Source organism: Tachysurus vachellii, chromosome 8 (genome assembly GCF_030014155.1).
Source record: "Tachysurus vachellii isolate PV-2020 chromosome 8, HZAU_Pvac_v1, whole genome shotgun sequence".
In the NCBI taxonomy this organism is placed as follows: Eukaryota; Metazoa; Chordata; class Actinopteri; order Siluriformes; family Bagridae; genus Tachysurus; species Tachysurus vachellii.
In genome coordinates this window covers 25189593-25211173 of record NC_083467.1, presented here as the reverse complement: position 1 = coordinate 25211173, position 21581 = coordinate 25189593, and the positions used below count along the sequence as shown (strand labels likewise).

The 21581-nt window shown below is 36.0% G+C and overlaps 1 protein-coding gene across 1 annotated transcript in view; it reads right to left on the bottom strand.

Moving 5' to 3' along the window:
* ttn.2 (titin, tandem duplicate 2) overlaps positions 1–21581 on the bottom strand; it is a 170644-nt gene that overhangs the window by 95108 nt on the left and 53955 nt on the right. Inside the window, exons 46-70 of the mRNA XM_060877043.1 lie at positions 20858–21139; positions 20378–20656; positions 19991–20272; positions 19626–19904; positions 19155–19442; positions 18700–18978; positions 18321–18599; positions 17928–18206; positions 17410–17697; positions 17011–17298; positions 16450–16740; positions 15976–16263; positions 15404–15523; positions 14449–14722; positions 14170–14356; positions 12972–13058; positions 11516–11783; positions 11053–11313; positions 10524–10733; positions 10338–10415; positions 10207–10233; positions 10056–10112; positions 9912–9962; positions 9606–9656; positions 9108–9179 (exon numbers count right to left, since the gene is read on the bottom strand). Coding sequence (XP_060733026.1) covers positions 9108–9179; positions 9606–9656; positions 9912–9962; positions 10056–10112; positions 10207–10233; positions 10338–10415; positions 10524–10733; positions 11053–11313; positions 11516–11783; positions 12972–13058; positions 14170–14356; positions 14449–14722; positions 15404–15523; positions 15976–16263; positions 16450–16740; positions 17011–17298; positions 17410–17697; positions 17928–18206; positions 18321–18599; positions 18700–18978; positions 19155–19442; positions 19626–19904; positions 19991–20272; positions 20378–20656; positions 20858–21139 — 5145 coding nt within the window. The remainder of the gene's footprint in view (positions 1–9107; positions 9180–9605; positions 9657–9911; positions 9963–10055; positions 10113–10206; positions 10234–10337; positions 10416–10523; positions 10734–11052; positions 11314–11515; positions 11784–12971; positions 13059–14169; positions 14357–14448; positions 14723–15403; positions 15524–15975; positions 16264–16449; positions 16741–17010; positions 17299–17409; positions 17698–17927; positions 18207–18320; positions 18600–18699; positions 18979–19154; positions 19443–19625; positions 19905–19990; positions 20273–20377; positions 20657–20857; positions 21140–21581) is intronic.

Sequence of the window (21581 nt, the reverse complement as noted above, 5' to 3'; positions counted from 1 at the left end):
TTATCAGCAAAGGTTTCTATTTCAGGCTGACTTTTTGCCTCTTTTAAGTGAATCCTGTCGAAAGAAGATTCTGCTGTGGAACTTTCTAGATCTTCATGTTCACCTTCCTCCACATAGGAAGATCTGAGCACGTTAGATAAAGTTATATCTGTATTAGCGGATATTGATTTATCCCTCATTGACACATGGTCTTTTGAGAAATCTTGAAGCATTAATGGGGAAGTTTCTTCTTTCAAAGGTATACCACATACGTACGATTCATAGTCTTGATGTTTTACAATTTTGGAGATTTTTTGGGTGTTGCTGTCTGTTTCTGAAAGTATCGGTTCTTCTTCACCTCGAACATCTTTCTCTTTCAGGTCTTTGGATAAATGTGACGTCTTCTTGATTTCTTTCGAGGCTTGTTTGATAGGTTGCACAGAGTGGTCTTGTGTAGGCTTCACTATGTTTATCTCTTTTGGAATGCTTAATGTTTCAGGCTGACTTTTTACTGTAGAACTATGTGGTCCATCAAAGACATCTTCCTCCAGATTGAAAGATTTGTGCTCTTTAGTAAAAATGATCTCCTTGTTGGGAGATACTGATTCCTCCTTTAATGAAACACTCTCTCTCAGAGGAGTGATGTTTTTAAATTTTGTAAATGCATCATACTTTTCGCCTTGTTTTCTACATTCTAAATTGTTTTCTTCATTTTTAACAGGTACGTCTTCAATAGGTTCCTCCTCTACATGTTTTGGCAAAAATACCCTATCAGGTGACATAGCATCTAATTTTTCATTACAAACCTCGGGATGACTAATTATTTTAATATATGTTTTAGTTTCTTCCATGGGTAAATATGGCTGACAAGTACTGCCCGATTTAATGATTTTAGGGTCATCACAGATAGATGATGAACTCTTTCTGCATAACACACACTCTTGTAGTACTGTTTGTTCAGTTTCTTTTGGAAGATGAAATTCAATCTTTTTAAGGCTTTCTGTTTTTGTTGTGTCCAGAGGTTTGTCATCATCTGTTATTCTGATGCATATATCTGCCTGACTCTCTGCCTTAAGAATGGGAGAGAACCTATATTTTTGTGGAATATCTTTTCTTTCATCTACCAAACTGGGTTTACTTTTAAGATCTGCTGTCACACCAGACTGAGCAGTTGTCTCAGGTTTGGTGTCTATAGATTTGACCCTGCTGATTGCCTGGACATTGCAAGTTACTAAAGCCTGATCTGTTAGTTCTGCTGAAGCTACATTTTTTGCCAGTGGCATGTCTTCATTTGATACCAAAAGGTCTAATTTTAGATTAAAATCAGGGTAAATCTTATCCTCAGATGATGCTTGACTTTTGCAGTCGATATTTTCAGGTTTTTCAATATCAACCAAGGTGTATAATATCTGTTTTGACTTATTCTCCCCTCTTTCATGGTCCTTCACTGATACATCAACATTCTTTAGAATATCCTCCTCCATACTATGTTCCCCTCCTTCTTGTTTCCCTTTTATTTCCATACTTCTAGTAATACCTGAAAGGTTTTCTAATTGGAGGAATTGATTACTTTTATTAGTGCTGCTCTTTCCCTCCAAAACATCCATGTCTTTCTTTTTACCTTTGCTTTTTTGGATAATCCCTTTTCCAATTTTTTTTATATTTTTCATTTTGTCACCAACAGACTCTACTATAGAAGATTTGTGATCTGTATGTTCCTCTGCAAGTTTTCCTTTCTTATTATCTCTCTGAATTTCGGATGAGTTTAACTGAGTAAGATTTTGGAATGGAATTTGATGATCTTCATTGACATTTCCATGGAAAATGTCTTCCACTGTATCCAACCGTCCTCTCTCAATGGACTTATATTTATTAGGATATGACTCCTCTTCAATGCGTTTGTCTTCAGTTTTTCTCTCAAAAGACACTTCTTCTGGCTGTTGAGGTTCTCCTCCATGAGATGATTTCTCCATCATAAGTGACATGAATGGCATGTTCTTTGTAAACCCCAGAGACTGAACATTTTTCTGGAGATTCAAAGATGCTGGGAGTTCTGAGATGTTATCCAGAAGAAAATAAAGTGTTTTTAAGAGACATATATTATATACTGACTTGTCAAAAATATTTTGCTGACATATGTAGCTTTCAGGACATTCAAATTTTATAAGATAAATTACTTACATATTAAAAGTTTCTGAGTAAACATTACAAATGATTTATAACAGACTGTACTAATGTAAAGATCAGCAAAGTGTTGTACTATTACACACTCCTTTACAATGTTATTTAATTCATAAAAGTAAATGAATAGATAAATAAAGTTGTTTCGATCACGTGCTACAGTATATGTGCTAAAATGAAATACCATAAAAATGATTAAAAGATATTAAATGATTATTTGTTTACATAATTTACACATTCTCTTTTTGTCTCTGGAATTCTCACTTTTGGATGGGTCACTTAAAAACAAAGTACAATCAAACACATAATGCAATTTACAGCAAAAGAACAGAGAATGAAAATCAAGAGGTTAATGAAGATAAAGATGTTTTAAGCTCATGCTCTACCTTGGGCTTGTTTGACTTTCTCTGGAGAGACAAGAATTGAATCCAACTTTCTTGGCAGCTCTTCTTTTGGCTCCAAAAGAACTTAAAAGATTTAAATTGCTATTAGGTGCAACATCAAGAAAGATGTATAAGAAACCAATACAGATACACAGGAAACATTTAAGATGTCATTCTAGCGAATGAAACATATTTAAGATTTTGTAAAAAAACAATAAAAAAAAAAAAAAATTAAAAAGGATTTTGAGACAGGCTTATACCCAGTAAAGAGCAGGGTTTTGTATGCCTGTTTAAGAGTATGTACAAGTAAGACAACATGTAACGTGGAACAGTAAAAAGACGTATGTAAAGAGTTCATATTAAGAAAACATGTAAAGATAAGAAAGATATGGCATTAATTGCCATTGTACCTTTTGCAGCAACACCTTTTAGGAAAACTTCTCGGTCATCCTTTGCAGGAATAAGAGTATCCTCTTTCTTACGAGGCACAGATTCCTTTTTCTCCAGAGAAGCAGCAGATTTCTGTGTAAGTGGAACATCTTTCTCCACTTCAGTTTTATCCTCAGGAATTTTCACTGTTCTTTTAAGCTGAGGTTCTTGTTCAGAAGAAACAACATCCATTTTCGTAGAATCCCTTTTTTCAGATACAGTTGTTATTATACCTGTCTTTAGTGACACTGTTTCTTCTTTCTTTGGAGTTATAAGATATTTTATCTCCTTTCCAGTATCGGGTGTTATGTCATGTTTTTGAGGTGTTAATTCTGCTCTTTTAGAAGTTAAATCAATTTGTTTTTTAACTAGACCCTGTTCTATTTTTGGTTCAGGTGTTAACGGGTGAAGAGCAAAATCTTGTTCTTTAGAGCTTTTATCTTCCTTTTGTTCTATTTTTGGTGCAACTTTTTGAGTTGTCTTTTGAGTTGTCAATTTGTCTTCAGAAGTTAATATATGCCCCTTCTTAAGTGTTATGTCCTTTTTCTCTATTTTTGGCACAAGTTCTTGAGGCTCAGTTTTTTCCTCAGAGGTTAAGACAAACTCCTTCTTTATAAGTGGAATACCTTTTTCTGGTTTTGATACAGGTTCTACCTTAGTTTTGTGAAGGACCTTTTCTTCCTCAGCAGTTAAGAAAACTTCTTTCTTCTTAAGTGGCATACCATCCCTTTTTTCTATAACTGGCACAGGCACTACCTTAGGCTCTTGAAGAACCATTTCTTCCTCAGAAATTAAGACAATGTCCTTCTTTATATGTGGAATATTTGTTTCTGTTTTTGGTGCATGTTCTTCCTTAAGTTTCTGAACGATAATTTTTTCTTCAGAAGTTAAGAGAATGTCCTTCTTCTTCGCCACTTCCTTTTTCTCAATAATTTGTACAGGTAGTGTCTTAGGATCTTGACGGAGTGGAAGTGGAATATTTATTTCTGGTTTTGGTACAGGTTCTACCTTAGGTTTGTGAAGAGCCTTTTGTTCGTCAGAAATTAAGAAAATTCCATTCTTCGTAAGTGGAATACTTTCCTTTTTCTCTATTATGGATACAGGCACTACCTTAGGCTCTTTGAGGAGTATTTCTTCCTCAGAAGTTAAGAAAATTTCCTTCTTAAATGGAATATCTTCCTTTTTCTCTATAAGTGTTACAGGCACTACTCTAGGCTCGTGAAGAACAATTTCTTCTTCAGATAAGACAAATTCCTTCTTTGGAGGAGGAATGTCTGCTATTTTCTCTGGTTTCAGCACAGAAGTTGCCTTCACTGATTGCAGTGCCATTGATTTATCTTCAGAAATTAAGATAATTTCTTTTTTCTTAAGAGCTGTAACTTCCCTTTTATCTGTTTTTGGGGCAAGCTCTTCCTTAAGTTCTTCACGGACCAATTCTCTCACTAAAGACGTGGCACCTATCCTTTCTTCTAATTTTGGCACAGATGCTACCTCCAGTTTATTAGAAAATGTTATTTCTTCAGTAGCTAAAGCTAATCCCTTCTTTTCATGTAGAATATATTGTTTTACTTCTGTCTTAGGCATGGTTGTAATTTCTGGCTGTTCTTTTTTAAGTGAAATGACTTCTTGCTTATTGGAACTTATTTCTTCATCTTCTAGTATAGGCCTAGGAGAAACTTCATCTGTCATTTTTGCTTTCTTCTGAGAAATCTTGTGCTTAATATCCGTTATAGGTAAAACGGTATCTTTCTGTTTGTCATACTTGTCCTCTGGCTTAGAGTCAGACACAATATCTGTCTTCAACCATGACATTTCTTCCTTGTCTTTCTTTGCAGGTATGTTTGAAGGAATCTCAGGCTTCTTGAAAGGTTCTTGCACTTAAAAAAAACATTGAAATTAAAGAGAATTCTTCTATTGGGCACCACACTCTTCAGTACTATAAGAGTTTGGCAAGGCAAATATTAATGTTTGTCATGCCAGTAAAGCAACTTTTTAATCTGAATTTGAAAGAGAACACTTTTTGAAAGAGAACACAAAAGCAAGAACAAGGAAACAGGACAAACACAATCATTCAAGAAAGTGCCACTTGTTTTTTCCCATAAGAGCGTGGCTAATAAGAGGACAAAACAAAACAGACACATGCACAGAAGAATATCTACTGATTTAAGTCATGAATTAATACCTTTTTGAAGAGATACTTTCTTTGGAACCACAGTGGCTGGTTCTGGTTTAGTAGGCACTGCTTGTGGTGCTTCTGGATGAGAGAGTTTTGGTTTCTCTTCCTCCACATGAACTTAAAATAACACACATTGTGGTTTGATGTTACACTTAAAGATTAAACATAAAACATGTAGAGTGACAAAAGATATGCTTCAAAATCAGAAGCTAGACAAACTCACAGCATCGAACAGTAGGTAAAGACACTAAAAGTCTTTGAGACAAAATTAGACATTAAAAAACTAAGACAGAATCACTAAGAGATAAAAACTACCTTTTGGTAGAAGTGACTCGGGTTTCTTTTCTGGTGTAGGTTTCTCTAGCTTGACTTCATGTTTAGGCAGAGGCTCAACTTCAGGTTTGGCTTCAGGTTTAACTTCAGGTTTGGCTTCAGGCTTAACTTCAGGTTTGGCTTCAGGCTTAATCTCAGGTTTAGGCTCAAGCTTAACCTTGGGTTTGGGCTCTGTCTTAACCCCGGGTTTAGGTTCTGGTTTGATCTCAGGTTTGGGCTCTGTCTTAACCCTGGGTTTAGGTTCTGGTTTGATCTCAGGTTTAGGTTCTGGTTTGATCTCAGGTTTAGGTTCTGGTTTGACCTCAGGTTTGGGCTCTGTCTTAACCCTGGGTTTAGGTTCTGGTTTGATCTCAGGTTTAGGTTCTGGTTTGACCTCAGGTTTTGGCTCAGGCTTAATCTTGGGTTTGGGCTCTGGCTTAACCTCAGGTTTAGGTTCAGGCTTGCTCTCAGGTTTAATCTCAGGCATAATCTTTGGTTTTTTGGGCTCTGGCTTAACCTCAGGTTTAGGTTCTGGTTTGACTTCATGTTTACGTTCAGTCTTAAGATCAGGCTTGACCTCCAGCATGGACTCTGCAACAGGTGTAAATTTGGGTTTAGTCTCTTCTTTGACTTCTTCTACTTTAGGGATAGGTGTGATGTCTTTCTTGAGCAATGCTGTTTCTTCTTTCTCTGCAGGTATGTATGAGGGAATCTCTGGCTTCTTAGAAGGTTCTTGTACTTTGAAAGAACATTTAAGTTTAGCACAATGCTTTAAGAAAGCACTGTTTTAAGAATTTAAACACAACATAAGTGTAAAATCATAAAGAAGAGAAGATATTTTCACAGCGTTTGACAAAATTCACATATGTGGCATTGCTTCTTTGTGTAATATTGCAGTATACATTCTAAATGACACAGTGTAAAACTAATGGTGCTAACTGGTGACTTCACATGCATTTAATGATTTCATCCAAAGTTTATACCTTGACCATCATTTTAACAATTGGATTTACTTCACTTATGTGTTTATTATTTGTATAGTATAAATTGAATTAGAAGAAAAGAGTATAAGGACAAGTCAACAAGCAGCCACTGAAAAAAAACCCAACATTTTCCCCCATAAGAGCGTGGCTGATACAATCAAAAGCAAGACATCAACCTATAATTATCATGTACTAATACCTTTTTGTAAGACAACATCCTTAGGAACCAAGGTGATTTGTGCTGGCTCTGGTTTGGTGGGTACTGTCCTTGGTGGTTCTGGTTCAGTTGGCTTTGGTTTCTTTAATTCCAGAGGAACTTAAAAGCAGATTATTTTTATTTTAATTCTTAATTCATAAAATCTGACACTCTCTGACAAAGAAGATTCACTTCCAAAGTGGAAGTAGGACAAACATGTCAAGTCAACATACAGCATCATACAGGTTTAAAGCACACAAAAACAGAGCAGTAAGCTTGATTGACAAAACTACCTTTGGCTGGAAGTGGCTCAATTTCCTTTGGTGGTACAGGCTTTAGTTCAGGCTTAAGATCAGGCTTTGGTTCAGGCTTTGGCTCTAGCTTCTTTTTAGGTGTAGGCTCAGGCTTGGTCTTTAGCTTGGGTTCTGGTTTGGTTTCAGGTATTGATGGAGGTTTTGGTGTAGGTTCTTTGGGTTTAGGCTCTGGAACCACAGGTACTACAGCTTCTGGCACTTTATTATACAACACACAATGTTAAGAAGCTGTAAGACTTTTGAAAAGAATAATTTAACAAGGATGGACAATATTTTTGACAGCCATACAGAAAAATACTTGTTCCATATGTCAGGTAAGAGACTCGACATGAAATCTGACAAAACTGATCACAACACAACATCAAAGTCTATATAACATATTACTTAAAACTATACAGAGCAGAAAAAGGACAGAAAAACAAAATAAATATCATTATCAAATACATCAATTAATTCGACTTTGTTCTGATATACAGAAAAAGACAACACTGTGTATGTCACAGCAGACTGTGAACAAACATGAAATAAAGATACAACAAAAATAGAAATGCAAGACAAACATATACTATTTGATTAGTAGAATTTAAAAGAGTGAAGAAATACCTTTCTTTGGAGAAGGCTGTGCTGGCTGAGGAGTAGGGACCTCTTCATATTCTTTTAAGACATCAACGGTAGAAATTCACAGAAACAATTAATTGAAATTAAGAAAAGAACAACTTCGTTAAGACATATTTCAAACATACAAACATCTTCGGACAAACACTAGAATTAAAGAGATAAAGAGCTAAAATGTACTTCACACATATCTTGAAAAGAACAAAAAAAAAGACAAAACAGCAACAAAACTATAACATGAATAAATGACATTAACCAAATTACCTTCTGTAGTGCGAAGCTCTTTTGGTTCTTCCACTTTATATGGTATGACTTTTTCTTCTTTGGGTTTCTTAGCTTCGGGTACTTGAAAATGTTTGCCGATATATTTTTTTTATTATTAGTTATTCAGGATTATGCATTTAATATAGCCAAAGACAAACAAAGAAAGAGGTAAGAATAATAAAAAAAAAGATCCACTCAAGAGACTGGACAAAAAGACCCAAACACTTGTAACATTTCATATGTTTGTTTACAACTTTTTTGGCATACAACATAAAATGGAGAGTTGATTATACCTTTTATTGGTGCTTCTATCTTTTCCTCAACTTGTGTAGGTTTCTCCTGTGGTTTCTCAACCATCTCAGGAACTTAAAAAAAACAATTCATACATTTGATCAATTCTAAACCTTCAGGTTAAAAAGCAGTCTTGCATGAGCACTGTTAATAAATTATTAAGAAGGCCGCAATGTAATTTATCTTTCATGTTTTACAGACAGACAGAACAAATAACATAAAGAAAGAGCAGCATCAAGAGTGTCAGTAAGCCAAAAATGTATCAACTGTGATAGTGTATGTATATGCCGACAAAAGGAATACAAATGATGTTAACTAGACATAAGACACAGAAAATATGACATTAGCATGTTTGCTAGGAATGCATGAAGACTGATACTGGAATATCAGGTGTTGGTCTGATACCATGTTCATTAACCCATATTCATAACATTCCTCTATACCAACACATAATACCATGTGATATGTAATGAACAGACAACATGAAATTAAAGCATTCTTGGGTGTTTTTCAAGGATCAAAGCAAAGCAGACTACAAACACTGAAAATATAAAGAGGAATGACGCTTATGCTGATTAAAAAGCTGATATCTAATGGCCTTCAGAATGCATTTTTATAGATCAGTATTTTAAATATAGTTTGAGTGTCAAGACTTGCATACACAGAGGTATTAACAAGGGTGGAGTAGTGAAGCGAACATGCAGAAAACTGAAGCAAATGAGAGCATAGTGAAGGTCAATTCTTAGCACATTGTGCTCATTTCTAATCACCAACACACTCAATAGGACTGAGCACTGCTTAAAGAATTCATTGCTAACATTACAAGGCATAAACTAACATAAACAGAGCTAATTGAAATTTACTGTGACATCCATGATTGATATCCATGTACATCTCTAATGTTTGGCAACACACAGCAGCCATTTATTTATTTATTTATTTGTTTGTTTGTTTGTTTGTTTGTTTGTTTATTTCAATGAGTACCTTTGATTGGGACAACTTCTCTCACTCCAAGTGCCTTCCTCTCAACAGTCTCTTCCACAGGAATTCTTGGAGCTATTAGGACAAAAAATGTACTTAGAATAATGGCAATCACTAATGACTTAGACAAGACATTTAGATAAAATAAGAACTTGGATACTATTGAATAAGACAAACATGTACATGATGATGAAACACAAATGACGCATACATAAGATCAAGAGGACCATCTCTATGATGTTACACAGAAAAGAGGAAACACGTCACATGAACAGTGGTAAAGAGGAACATAACAAGGACAAACACACATCTAGAAATGAACCCTGTGCAAATTTCCTTATTAAAACACAATGAAGAATAATTAGACAAACAAAAGTGTGAATCCTGTAAGTAAGAAAATTTGATGGAACATACACATACTTTTTGGTGAAAATCTTAGCGGGTTAGTTTGTGCTTCTGATTTAAAATGAATGGATGGGAATGGAAAGCTCTCAATAATACCTGTAAGAGAAATTTCCTCTACTATCCTTTCTTCTGTTCTGTATTCATACTCTGGTGAAGGATGACAGTTCATTGTAAACGTTTAAAATCGAAACCAGGTAAATCGTCAACTTTTTTAAAGGATTTTAGTTTTTAAGTCTGGTGATGTTAATTGAAAACTTGTCAACAATTCTCCAAAGATAATGCACACATACATTCCGAAATATTAGAAATAATTTATATTAATATAAATATTAATATAGTGCATGAGAAGATGAGGGTGACTTTTGTTAATGATGATATAGACCATTAAAGTGGATGGTATACCTTGAATTTCCATCTTTTCTTCATAATGATAATATTCAATAGATGATTCAGCTTTCAGAAATAAAGTATCAAATTAGTGAGGTTGTGTTTATCAGATTTTAAGATCAATTTAGAGCTAAATTTATATTCATGTCCCTGTCTTACCTTCAACTGCAAATGCAGATGGTGCTTCAGGGACTTGTATTGATGAATCAGGAATATCTAGAGAGTTTTAAATATAATTGGAATATATTGGATTCTTATAATTAATTTACTATATTATGGTATAATGGGCTCTTTGAACTAAAATACTTACCATAAGGTACCCTTCCTACATCAATGTCTGTGAAAGGAGGTACAGTAAAATAGTGTTACGAAAAAAAGTAAACGAGAATATGCACTTTCTCTGAATACTTGCAGGTGCTAACAGTTTTTTTTTTTACAAACCTTTCCCTGAGAGGTAAAGTTCTGCTGTGCTTTTGGCTTCGCCCCTGGGTTCCAATCTGACAATCACTGAATAAACGCCTAAAGAATTTTTTATCAGATTAGTTGGGTCTGTTTAGAAACTAGAAGAATATTAAGATGAAAATCTGTGAAAAAAAAAGAATCCAGCAGGATTTCATCTGGACAAACCTTCATCTTCTGAGGTTACATTGCGGATGATCATAAAGTGTCGTCGACCTTCGCTCCTGAACATGTACTTGGGGCTTTCTTTTAGCTCCCATATGTCCTTATACCATGTTACAATTGCATTGTCAAAGGACACTTCACATTCAAATGTTGCAGACTGTCGTTCCCGAACCACAATGTTCTGGATGCGTTTAGTGAAATGTATTTGCTCTGCTAAAGAGAGATTATGCAAGTTTGATGGTTAGGATGCCTGCTTTGTTTGACTTAATCAATACACAAACATGAAGACTTCTCATACATGTTTTTTAGTCAGCTTTAAAGAAAAAAGATCAATATGTCTTTCAATTCTTCATTTTCAGTTTTCCATAAGATCCATACAAAAGAATGAAAAAGAAGATGAGGATGGTTCAAAACAATCAAGAGAAGAGGGCTTTGTCCAACAAAGGACTTTCACAGATGAAGATGTAAGAGGTTAGTAGATGGTCTAATTATTTATATAATAAAATTGTGAGTTTGATGATACAATACACACCTTCCACCCAAAGATTTGCAGTTGATTCAAGGTTTTTATATTTGCAGGTATATTCTCCTTGGTCTTCAGGCCTAACATCTTTAATTGATAGCTTTTGAGTGTAATTGGCCACAGAATATGTGTACCTGCCATGTGGCTCTAAAATCTTTCCATTTCTAAACCACTGGGCCTTTGCATTTGGTATAGAGAACTGGCATGTGAGTGTACTAGTTTGGCCTTCCTTACCAGTGACATCCTCCATGTGCTTTTCCACTTCACCTTCTGTAACAAAAAAGAATAATACAATAAAATCTCATTCTTAGCATCAAATTAGTTTCTTTAAAAGTAATAATATTAAATGTTGAATAAAATTAGAGCTAATGCCTCTTGTCAAGTCTAAATATGAGCATTTTTGCATAGATAACCTTTCTACAATGGTAACCTTTTCTACAAGAAATAACCACAGCTGAGATACAGTACATACCCAACACTGTCAATTTGGAACTGGAGATATGTGGTCCACATACAATGCGATAACTGCCCTCATCCCGGATCTGGCAATTCTTGATCTTTAAGATGTGTCGGTCACCAACAACAGTAATCTCATACTTGTCACTTGAATCAAGTTTTTGGGTGCCTTTGTACCAAGATAACGTTATCTCTGGGTAGTTGATTTTTATCTCACATTCAAACACGGCCTCTTTGTTGACAACTGTAGTCTGGTCTGTGATGTCCTTGATCAGTGTTACAGGCTGCATGTAAAAGTCAAGAAAAGGAATAAGTATGCATGCGTAAAAATAAATATACCACAGACACACTACACACCGCAACACTGTTATATTCTCAAATCTGATTGTTTTTATTATCTTACAGCAGATTTGAAAGAAGCTACAAGCCAAATCACAGGTTTATATTAATATATTGGTTTAAATGTATTTTTTTTCATAGTAATTCATTCATGGGGTTTCACATAACCTAAATCTAATAATAAACAAATTTTAAAAAGATATAGATATTTACAAATGTATACATGTTTACTATGTGGTGAAGCATTCTGTAAGGATGCAGTTGTTTAACATTTGGAAACATTTAGCAATTTCCAGGGGAAGTATTTTATAAGGTAAAAACTGTTTTCCTAGACAAGAAAGTCAAATGAATTATTGAGAGAGAGAAAAGAGAGGCTGACATCTGAAGGAAAGAGAGTGGAAACATTTTACAGATGTTCCACAACATTAAATATAATTTTAAACAGATTGTAAAATACATTTCTAAATTTAAAACATTGTAACTGTAATTTCTAAGGTTTAAGATGAAATAAGAGTCTTTAGGACATGCTGCTATAGGAAATCACACCACCCTGTCATTAAATACCGTAACAGTATGCCAAATATACTATCAAATATATCGTCGCTGTCAGCGGAAACCTCGTATGTCCAAATTTGGTAATTTCATATTTTTTCACATATTGATGCTATTGGTCAGTCCCCACATGGGTCTGTTATTTTTACAAGTTATTAACCAATCTAAAGTCTTGAAAATAGCTTGAGCGCAAATCTCATAACTCCATTGGACACTTCATCTGTCCACCTCTTCCTCACTCCTCGGGAGAGCTTCACGGTATATTTCTCCTCAAGAAGAGTCGCAACGAATCAACACGTCTTCTGAGGTAAATGTCTTCAAAACACTGGGCTCAAAGAAAAAAAAATCTTGACCCCCGCTAGTTCTGGTGCTCGTCTGAGGACAGGAATTTAGCGCAAGACAATCCACTGCAAAGCGGACTAAACCCTGTGCACTGCAGATAAGGTACGGCGTTTTTTTAACTTCCTGAAAAATAACGGTTTTGGAGATACGAGGATTCCGCCCGACAGCGACGATATGTATTTTGATATCAAAATTAGTAAAGTGTAGAGCACACCATTCACTAATAAATAAACAGTCACCTCAGTTTGCTCCATTCTCTTCTTTAAATCAGCCACAAGTGTTGATAGATCCTCTTCTTCTGATTCTCTTCTTGTATGTTCCAGTTCCTGAAATCAAGACAGTAAAGCATCAAAAAGGAAAACAAGGCATCACTGTCCATTTCTGTGGTTTTGCCTCTGAGTTACTCCTAGTATTAACTACGGTGACCGGGAAGTGCAAAATAAAATAATAAAATCCAAAAACAAAATAACAAATTTTGTTATTACACAACGACAATTCAGACAAAAGGTAAGTATAGTTTGCGAATGGAAATCTTACTGCTGATTGGACGATAGATCTGTCACTCAAAATATACTGGCAGTAGGAATTTGTTTATCTAATTTTATTTCTTGTGCATGTGTGGATTTCTACGTTCACTTCTTCTAAGCAAATATCAATTTCCATTGTCATGCAAAAAACAGGTATGTTTCAAAAACGAAACTATCCCAAATTAAACAATGTAGGCAATGAAGGCTATAAAAGCAGAGCTGTGTGGACCAGGAGAGTTGTTCAGCTGCCGGACAATGTGGTTAGCACTTCAGCAGAAACACAAGGTAAATATGCAGAAACATGTTAAATATGATGACATTATTCAGTTGCTGCAAGAACTTAATCCATAAGGGACAGCACGGAGGACACGTCCTAGATTTGTTCGACATTGTATATATGGCAAATAGCCATTTGGTTTTGCTATATCAGGATGCATTGACGGTTTTAGACACACGCCTGTGGCTTATTTTTAAACGAAATAACAATAATCCTGCTGTTATTGCAGACATACAAGAAGAAAACAAAAAAGGTTCAAATGATGCATTGCATTTAAAATGGACCTGTCAGGCAGAACAAATCATTCTGAATTATTATATTCTGAGTTGGTGAAGAGAACTTGTGAGTTTCCTACATCTCTAAGCTGGGAGTAATTTTACTAGAGTAAAATTAATCTGTTTTTTTGTAAGCATATTTAACAATGGATTAAAATGCTTTGATTACAGTGTCTGATCTTAAGAATTTAATAAACAATTACTTTGGACTTGTTATGTTGTTTTTCACTTTCCAGCCATAAGTTAGAAGCATAAGTTACAATCATTCTGTAAACACCAGTGATGTAATCCATGACGCAAAATATGCCAGACAGTTGCTGAAAAATATAGCAAATGAAATTTACAATAGCCCACTCACAGGTCTTGCAATTTGTTGTTCTTCTTTCTCCTTCTTTAGCATTTCAATGGCTTGAAGAAGGCCACGGTAGTCTGTGATACCGTACATGCGTGCATATTTCTCATACTCTTTGGGGTCCACATTTCTGAGCAGCTCAACAATATCAATGTCCTTCTCCTCTTTGGGGCTTTTTTGTTTGGAAGGTGTCCTAAAAGCAAAAATGGATGTTTAGCTATTCAAGTACAACTACATGCATACATATTTAACAAATCATAAAAGCATCATTGAACCCCAGCTTACTTCTTCAATGTGACCATTTCAGGTGTAATTTCTTTTTTCTCAACAACAGCCAGATCAGTGCTGGATTCGATTTCTCCATGTTTGTTTGATGCTACACATCTATACTGTCCAGCATCAGATTTAGTCACATCTCTGATTTCCAATTTGGCATCTTGGTCCTTCTGCACAATGGCAATGCGACCACCATGGGTCATCTGCCTCCATTTGCCCTTCATCCATTTCACACTAGGAATGGGATCACCGCCAACCTTGGCGATGAAGGTTGCAGTGCCCTCTGTAAATAAATTAAAGATAAGACAGGTTGATTTCATTCGGAAAAGCATATTTTGTGAATTTAACACCTTTGCATAAAGACCCAATAAACAAGGAGTGAGCAGACAATTTAATATAACATTTAACAGGGCTCTCAAGTTTTGAAGACAGGCAAGAGTGACATTTCCAACCCAAATACAAAGTATTTGTTCAATTTCCATTTAATAATGTGTGTGTGTGTGTGTGAGAGAGAGAGAGAGAGAGAGAGAGAGAGATGAAGACTGGTGGTGTTTATTGAAAGTGTTTGTTGCCTTTTTGGACTCCTTTATCATTTGTAATGTTGCTCCCATTTAAAACAGTTCGGCTCAAGCCCAGACATTTTTAGGGTCTTAATTGAGGACAATGTCACGTCCAGAGACAAGCTGTTTTGTGTTGAGGTTTTGTTCAAACAACCAACGAAAATACCCTCTCTAATGTTTTTTAAATCTTACCCAGATACAAGATGTGTTATTTTGTATTGGCTATTGTGTAGGCTCTTTTTTTGATTGGCTGATAAATAGTAAGTTTTTCTGTGTGAGAAATACAATGTGTGGTGGGAGAGCGTGACAAAAGACCGAAATGCGTGACTGTCACTCTAAATGCGTGACACTTGACAGCCCTGATTTAACATATTAAATCATTGGCCTAAAAATGTTGTACTTACTCTCAGTGATATGGACACCCTTGGGTTCCTCGATGAAGAACAAATTGTCCAATTTCTTAGCTGGTTCACGAGCTGCAGGTACTGCGGGTGCTGGAGCTGGAGCAGGAGCTTTTGGCTTCTCTGTTAATTTAGATTACATAACAAAATCATGATTTAGAGAGAGAGAGAGAGAGAGAGAGAGAGAGAGAGAGAGAGAGAGAGAGAGAAAGAAGGCCTGTAGCTTTACTTATCTATACTGTAGCTTTGCGCACATATTTTTTACTGAGTAAATAAATCAATCATAGCTAAGGGATATATCTGCTTATTCTGGTCATCAGTGACCTTACAATGACAAATGACGAATCCAATGGCTTACAATTACATAAGTTCATTAATAATTAGTTCTAGAACTGGTGGTTGCCTGGGTAGGAGTGTACAAATGAAGCATAAGAATTTTACTGTATATAGATGCTCTCTTTATGCACTTGATAATGAAACTTGAAACAATTACAACAAACACTTGTGTATGTAATGACAATAAATGAACATATTCTGCATGTTGCAGAACAAACATGGATTGGAAAATAAAATACCTTTGATAGTAACTCTGGACTTGCAGAACTCACTACCAACTTCATTGGTTGCCTTACAGAGGTAATCTCCTGCATCTGTTTTAGACACATTGAGCATTTCTAGTGTAGCTGAGCCATCTTCAAAACTGATCCTGGTGTTGGCAGAGGACGTCAATTCCCTTCTGTCCTTCATCCACTCAATTTTCATTGGTGTAGAGCCACGTACATGGCAGCTAAGAGAAAGTGTCTCACCCTCATTTAGTGTCACGGGTTTAAGGGTCAAGTCAAAGCTTGGGGGTACCTTCCGCTCTGCATTATGAAAGTGACAAACACAAACCATAATGGCAGAATAAAAAAGTTGTGTTAATATTATATCAGGGACATTATAATTCACAGAATGAACCTCTTGCAGAATTTAGATTCACAACATTTAAGAGAAAGTGAAGTGTTTACAAAACATCCGGAAATGCATGCAGTGCTAGCAAAAAAATGCACCTGTTATATTAGCCAAAAGCTGGCAAGAAGCAGAACCAGCATCGTTGGTGACTTTGCATGTATAAGTACCACTATCTGAGACTGAGGTACTCTTTATCACCATCACAGCCATGCTGCTTTTAAAGGTCATGTCATATCTGTCAGAGCTGAAGATTTCTTTGTCATCCTTATACCAGTTGACAGTTATGGGCTGTGATCCAGCAACACGTGCCTCAATCTTCACCAACTTGCCCTGAGTTTCCTCAAGGGTTTCTGAAGGTTTTTTGGTAAAACTTGGTGGAATCTTTTGTTCTAGAAATAACAAACAATCATGTACATTTTATAGAATGTATTTTTAACAAAACATTGTATTAGCATAAACATATTAGCATAAGCATCATCAAATATGAAGAGTTTAGTTGTTTGCTGAAGCACTTTTACAGTGATCATTCTGAATGGAAAAGAACAAGCCAAAAGAAAGAAGCTTGATCTTCTTACAAGAAGAAAAATATAGATTTTTTTTTTTTACATAAAACATGACTGAAGAGCAGACAACAGTATTTTTAAGCAGTCACCAGATACCTTTCACAGTGACCTCTGTTGAGCAAGAGTCCTTCCCCATATCATTGCTAGCATGGCAAGAATAGTGGCCCGAGTCAGCCTTATCTGCTTTCAGTATAGTCAGTTGGGCAGTGTTATCCACACATGATATTTTATAATTGCCCCCTGTGCGGATATCTTTATGATCCTTTGACCAGGTGACTTTTATAGGCAATGATCCAGTCATGTGGCATTCCAACTGCACAGTATTTCCAACTAAAACATCCATGGGTGAAAGCTTCCTATCAAACACAGGTGGGTATCTTGGCTCTGAAATGTTAAACAGTACAGTTAACCTGAAGCCCCAGACACATTTGCATAGGTAACCACTTTAGGTTAAGTGTACACATTGATAAATTATTAATACATTAATGAGCAGACCTTGAAGTGTGAGTTTGGCTCTACAAGATGCAGTTCCAACAATATTTGTTGCAACACAAGTGTATTCTCCAGAATGTCTCATTTCTCCCTCTGCAATTCTCAGTACAGCAGAATTATCATCAAATGTCATAGTATACTCTGGGCTGCTCTTTAGAACTTCTCCATCTTTAAGCCAAGAAATCTCCAGTGGAGATGATCCCGCAACACGGCACTCAAACTGGACACTACGGCCTACAGTTTGCTGAATGCTAGTAATTTTCTTAGGGAAAGATGGTGGTGTCTTGGCCTCTGAAAAGAAAGAGGTTAAACAAAACACATTTTTAAAAAAAATATACACATACAACAAACAAGAAAAAGTGCAAGTTTAAGATTTAGTTTAATTTCAGGAGGAGGTAGTTAATGTATAATTAAAGTTACTGTATAATTAATTCATAATGTAAGTGACACCTGACATAAATGTTAAATATGTTAAATAAACATTTAAGAAAGAAGAAATAGGTTTCAGACATAGCATTCACCTTGTACAGTTAAGTGGCAGCTAGAAGCGGCAGAGCCGATGTTGTTTTCTGCCTTACAAGTGTATTCTCCAATGTCAGCTTTGGTGGCTTTGGCTAATTTCAAACAAGCTACACCTTTGGAGTACTCAATTTTACAGTTTGGAGAAGATCGAACTTTGCCATCTCCTTTGAACCAGGAGACTTTGATGTCAGGAGTGCCCCCAATCTGGCATTTCAGACAGACTGCATCACCCGCAGTCACTTCCATTGGTTCCAAAGTCTCAATAAAGAATGGTGGCTCTAAAAATTCACACATACCCCAGGAATAAAAATAATAAGAAGAGTGCAAAATATAGTTCATTTTAGTCTAATAAAATATAATACTTATTTTTAAATAACAATAATATTAAAAACCTAAAATGGACACTGTTGCTTCACAGGTGTCAGAGCCAGCTTCATTGGAAACTTCACATAAGTATTTTCCTCCTGCGTCTTTATCACTGTTGAGGCACTCCAAGATGCAGGAGTTCTCAGTAGTAGTAATATTGTATCTATAAGAGGAAAAGATCTCCTGGCCATCTTTGTGCCACTTCACCAGGATTTTAGGGCTTCCAGCATATGTGCATTCAAGTATCATTGACTTGCCCACTTCAACAGAGATGTTTTTCAGCTTTTTGACAAAGCGTGCAGCTTCTGATTATACAATTAAACAAATTATTAATAAAGTTGCAAACTATAACACAGGCACACATGTACAACATGTTTAGATAAGACATGCAATATGTCAACTAACCTTTGACAAAAAGATTCACAGGGAAGTTTTCCTTCCCAACATCATTAATAACTTGACAGGTGTATTCTCCTGAATGAGATTTGTCAATTTGAAGGAGTTCCAGTGTAGCTATGTCTCCTTTGAGAGTAATCACACAGGCTCCGCTAGATATAATCTCCTTACTGCCCCTGAACCACTTTACCCTTAATGGGGCACTTCCTCTCACAGTTGCAGTAAATGTGACATTTGATCCAGGAAGTGCCTCAACTGGCTGAGGGGGCACCACAAAAGAAGGAGGTTCTGCAAAAAAAAAAAAAAATTGAGAAAAAAGAACATTGTTTGCGGAGCTGAGAAAGTTACTCCATTACCTTGGACAAATAAATAATTACACAAGAGTCTTAACTCATGACCATATCATTCGTTCATGAAGGAATTTTCGTGCAGTAAGAATTTTTTCAAACTTTCTAAATACTAACCTTTAACATCAAGAAAGGCAGTAGTCTCAGCAGTTCCAGCACTGTTAATTGCTTTACATTTGTATGAACCTGCGTCGGACAGTTTTAGAATGGACAGTTTGAGCGTGCAGGTATTCTCAGCAAAACTAATTTCATAGTTTGGCCCACTCTCAATCTCCTTGCCATTGTGATACCATGAAATTGTAAGAGGTGCAGAACCCGAGACCTTGCAATCCAGTTCAACAGGTTTCTCAACAATACTGTGCATATCCTTCAATTTTCTTGAGAATGTGGGAGGGATAATTTTATCTGTTTTAAAAAGCAGTCATAAATATAAATTAGAAATATGCCCATGATACAGATATTCTAATGGCATACTTCACTCAAGAAATATTTAATAAATAAAGACATTGGGGGTTGTTAATCATAATGAAAATAAAGTTTTCCTGAACTGTCAGTATGTGGCCAATGATAAAACAAAAGGATACTGACCTACAACACCAAGGTGCATCTTGCAACTATCACTTCCAACTTCATTTGAGACTTCAAAAGTATACTCTCCAGTATCACCTTGATTTGTCGACAACAGCTTAAGACTGCATATCTTTTTGGAGAACGTGATTTTGTATTTCTGTCCAGAAGACAGCTCCTTTCCATCTTTATACCATTTTGGTTTAAGCTCTGGGGTTCCAGATATAGTGCATTCTAAAACCGCTGTGTCGCCGGCAGTGACACTTACAGAATCTGTCTTATCCAAAATGGCTGCAGGTTCTGAAAATTCAAAACAACCATCTGGTCTCAGAAAATTCACTTTAAGAAGAATAATAAAAGGGGACAAATAAAAGAATTTTACAAACCTAGAACAGTTATATTTGCCATGCAATGTGCCACGCCAGCATCATTTTTAATCTCACAGGTATACTTCCCAGCAGTGGTTGAATCCGCTTTAAAGATCCTCAGTGTTATCTGTTTATTTTCAAAAGTAATTTTTCTGTTGTCACCATCTCTAAGAATATGGTCCTTGTCCTGTACCCAAGACACACTGATTGGCTCAGAGCCTTTGACAGTTGCCACCAGAGTAACCTCCTCACCAGATTTGGCTGTTATATTGGTAAGTTTCTTGACAAAAACCGGTGGTTCTAATTGGCAGGAAATGATCGTATGAATAACAGATCAATCAAAAACAACCTAAATAGAAGATGCTCTGTTTGCGTTACAGTTGTCACTCTTTCAAGTGTACTAACCTCTGAGTTTTACCATTCCTTGGCAGGTATCACTTCCTACATTGTTTGAGGCTTTGCATTCATAATCACCAGCATCTGATGCCTCCAGTCCAAGAATGTGTAGCGTCGCAGTGTGTCCTTCAGACACAAATTTATACTTTCTACTTTCCTTTAGTTGTGTTTTGTCTTTAAACCAGGTTATCTCAAATGGTGTATGTCCTTTTAGCTCACAGTTAAGACTGACATCTTTGCCTTTCAGCCCCTCAGCTGGTGAGGGCACTTTCTGGAAAGTTGGTGGTTCTAAGAAATATATTTAGATTTAATTTAGACATAAGTCAAGCTGACATGCATGAAATAAGAGTTGTTTGAACCAAGATTAATTCTGAAACAACAGTGTTTTATCAACGATAAACATTACAAGAGGTGAAGAAGGTTTGATGTGAATGTAATATATAGTACATGTACAACTCATTGGGTAAGAAAAATCACCCACTGGCTAACCTTTTACTGTGAGAGTGGTGCTGCAGCTCTTCATTCCTGCATCATTCTGAACTTCACAGGTGTACACTCCATCATCATCACAGGAGGTGCTTAGAATCTCAAGCACTGCCATTGAGCCATCGAAAGCCATCATCATGTTTTTACTCTCAGTGACCATGTTGTCATTTTTGAACCAGCTAATTTTCAAAGGTGGCGTGCCAGTAACTTTGCATTCAAGTCGGAGTGGCAAGCCCATCTTTAGAAATTTTGTTGCTGGAAGTTTCTGTACAAATTCAGGTGGTTCTGCAAAGGCAAAAATGTCATAATTTAGCTCAATCACACAATTCATTATGATAAGTAAGGACAGACAATGGTTTCAAAGATGAAGAGCACAAGATGGCTGCCAGAAATATGCAAGATTAGCAAGATGATGACAGCAGATATAAAGATAGCGGCATACAGACAACACAAAAAAAGCAAAACAAGAGCACTGTTAAATAAAAATAATGGAAGATGATGAAAAAAATTAAGATGGTGACTTTGGAGCAAAAAAAAAGGTCAGACCTTTCACCAATAAGCTTGTGGTACATTTCTCTGTACCAGCATCATTGCTAACATGGCAAGAGTATGGCCCAGTGTTCGAAAGTCCCACAGCATAAAGATCTATGAAGCTTGAAAGGCCCTCAACGCCAATAAAGCAGGATGGTCCAGTAATCAGCTCAGTATCTTCTTTGAGCCATTTTAC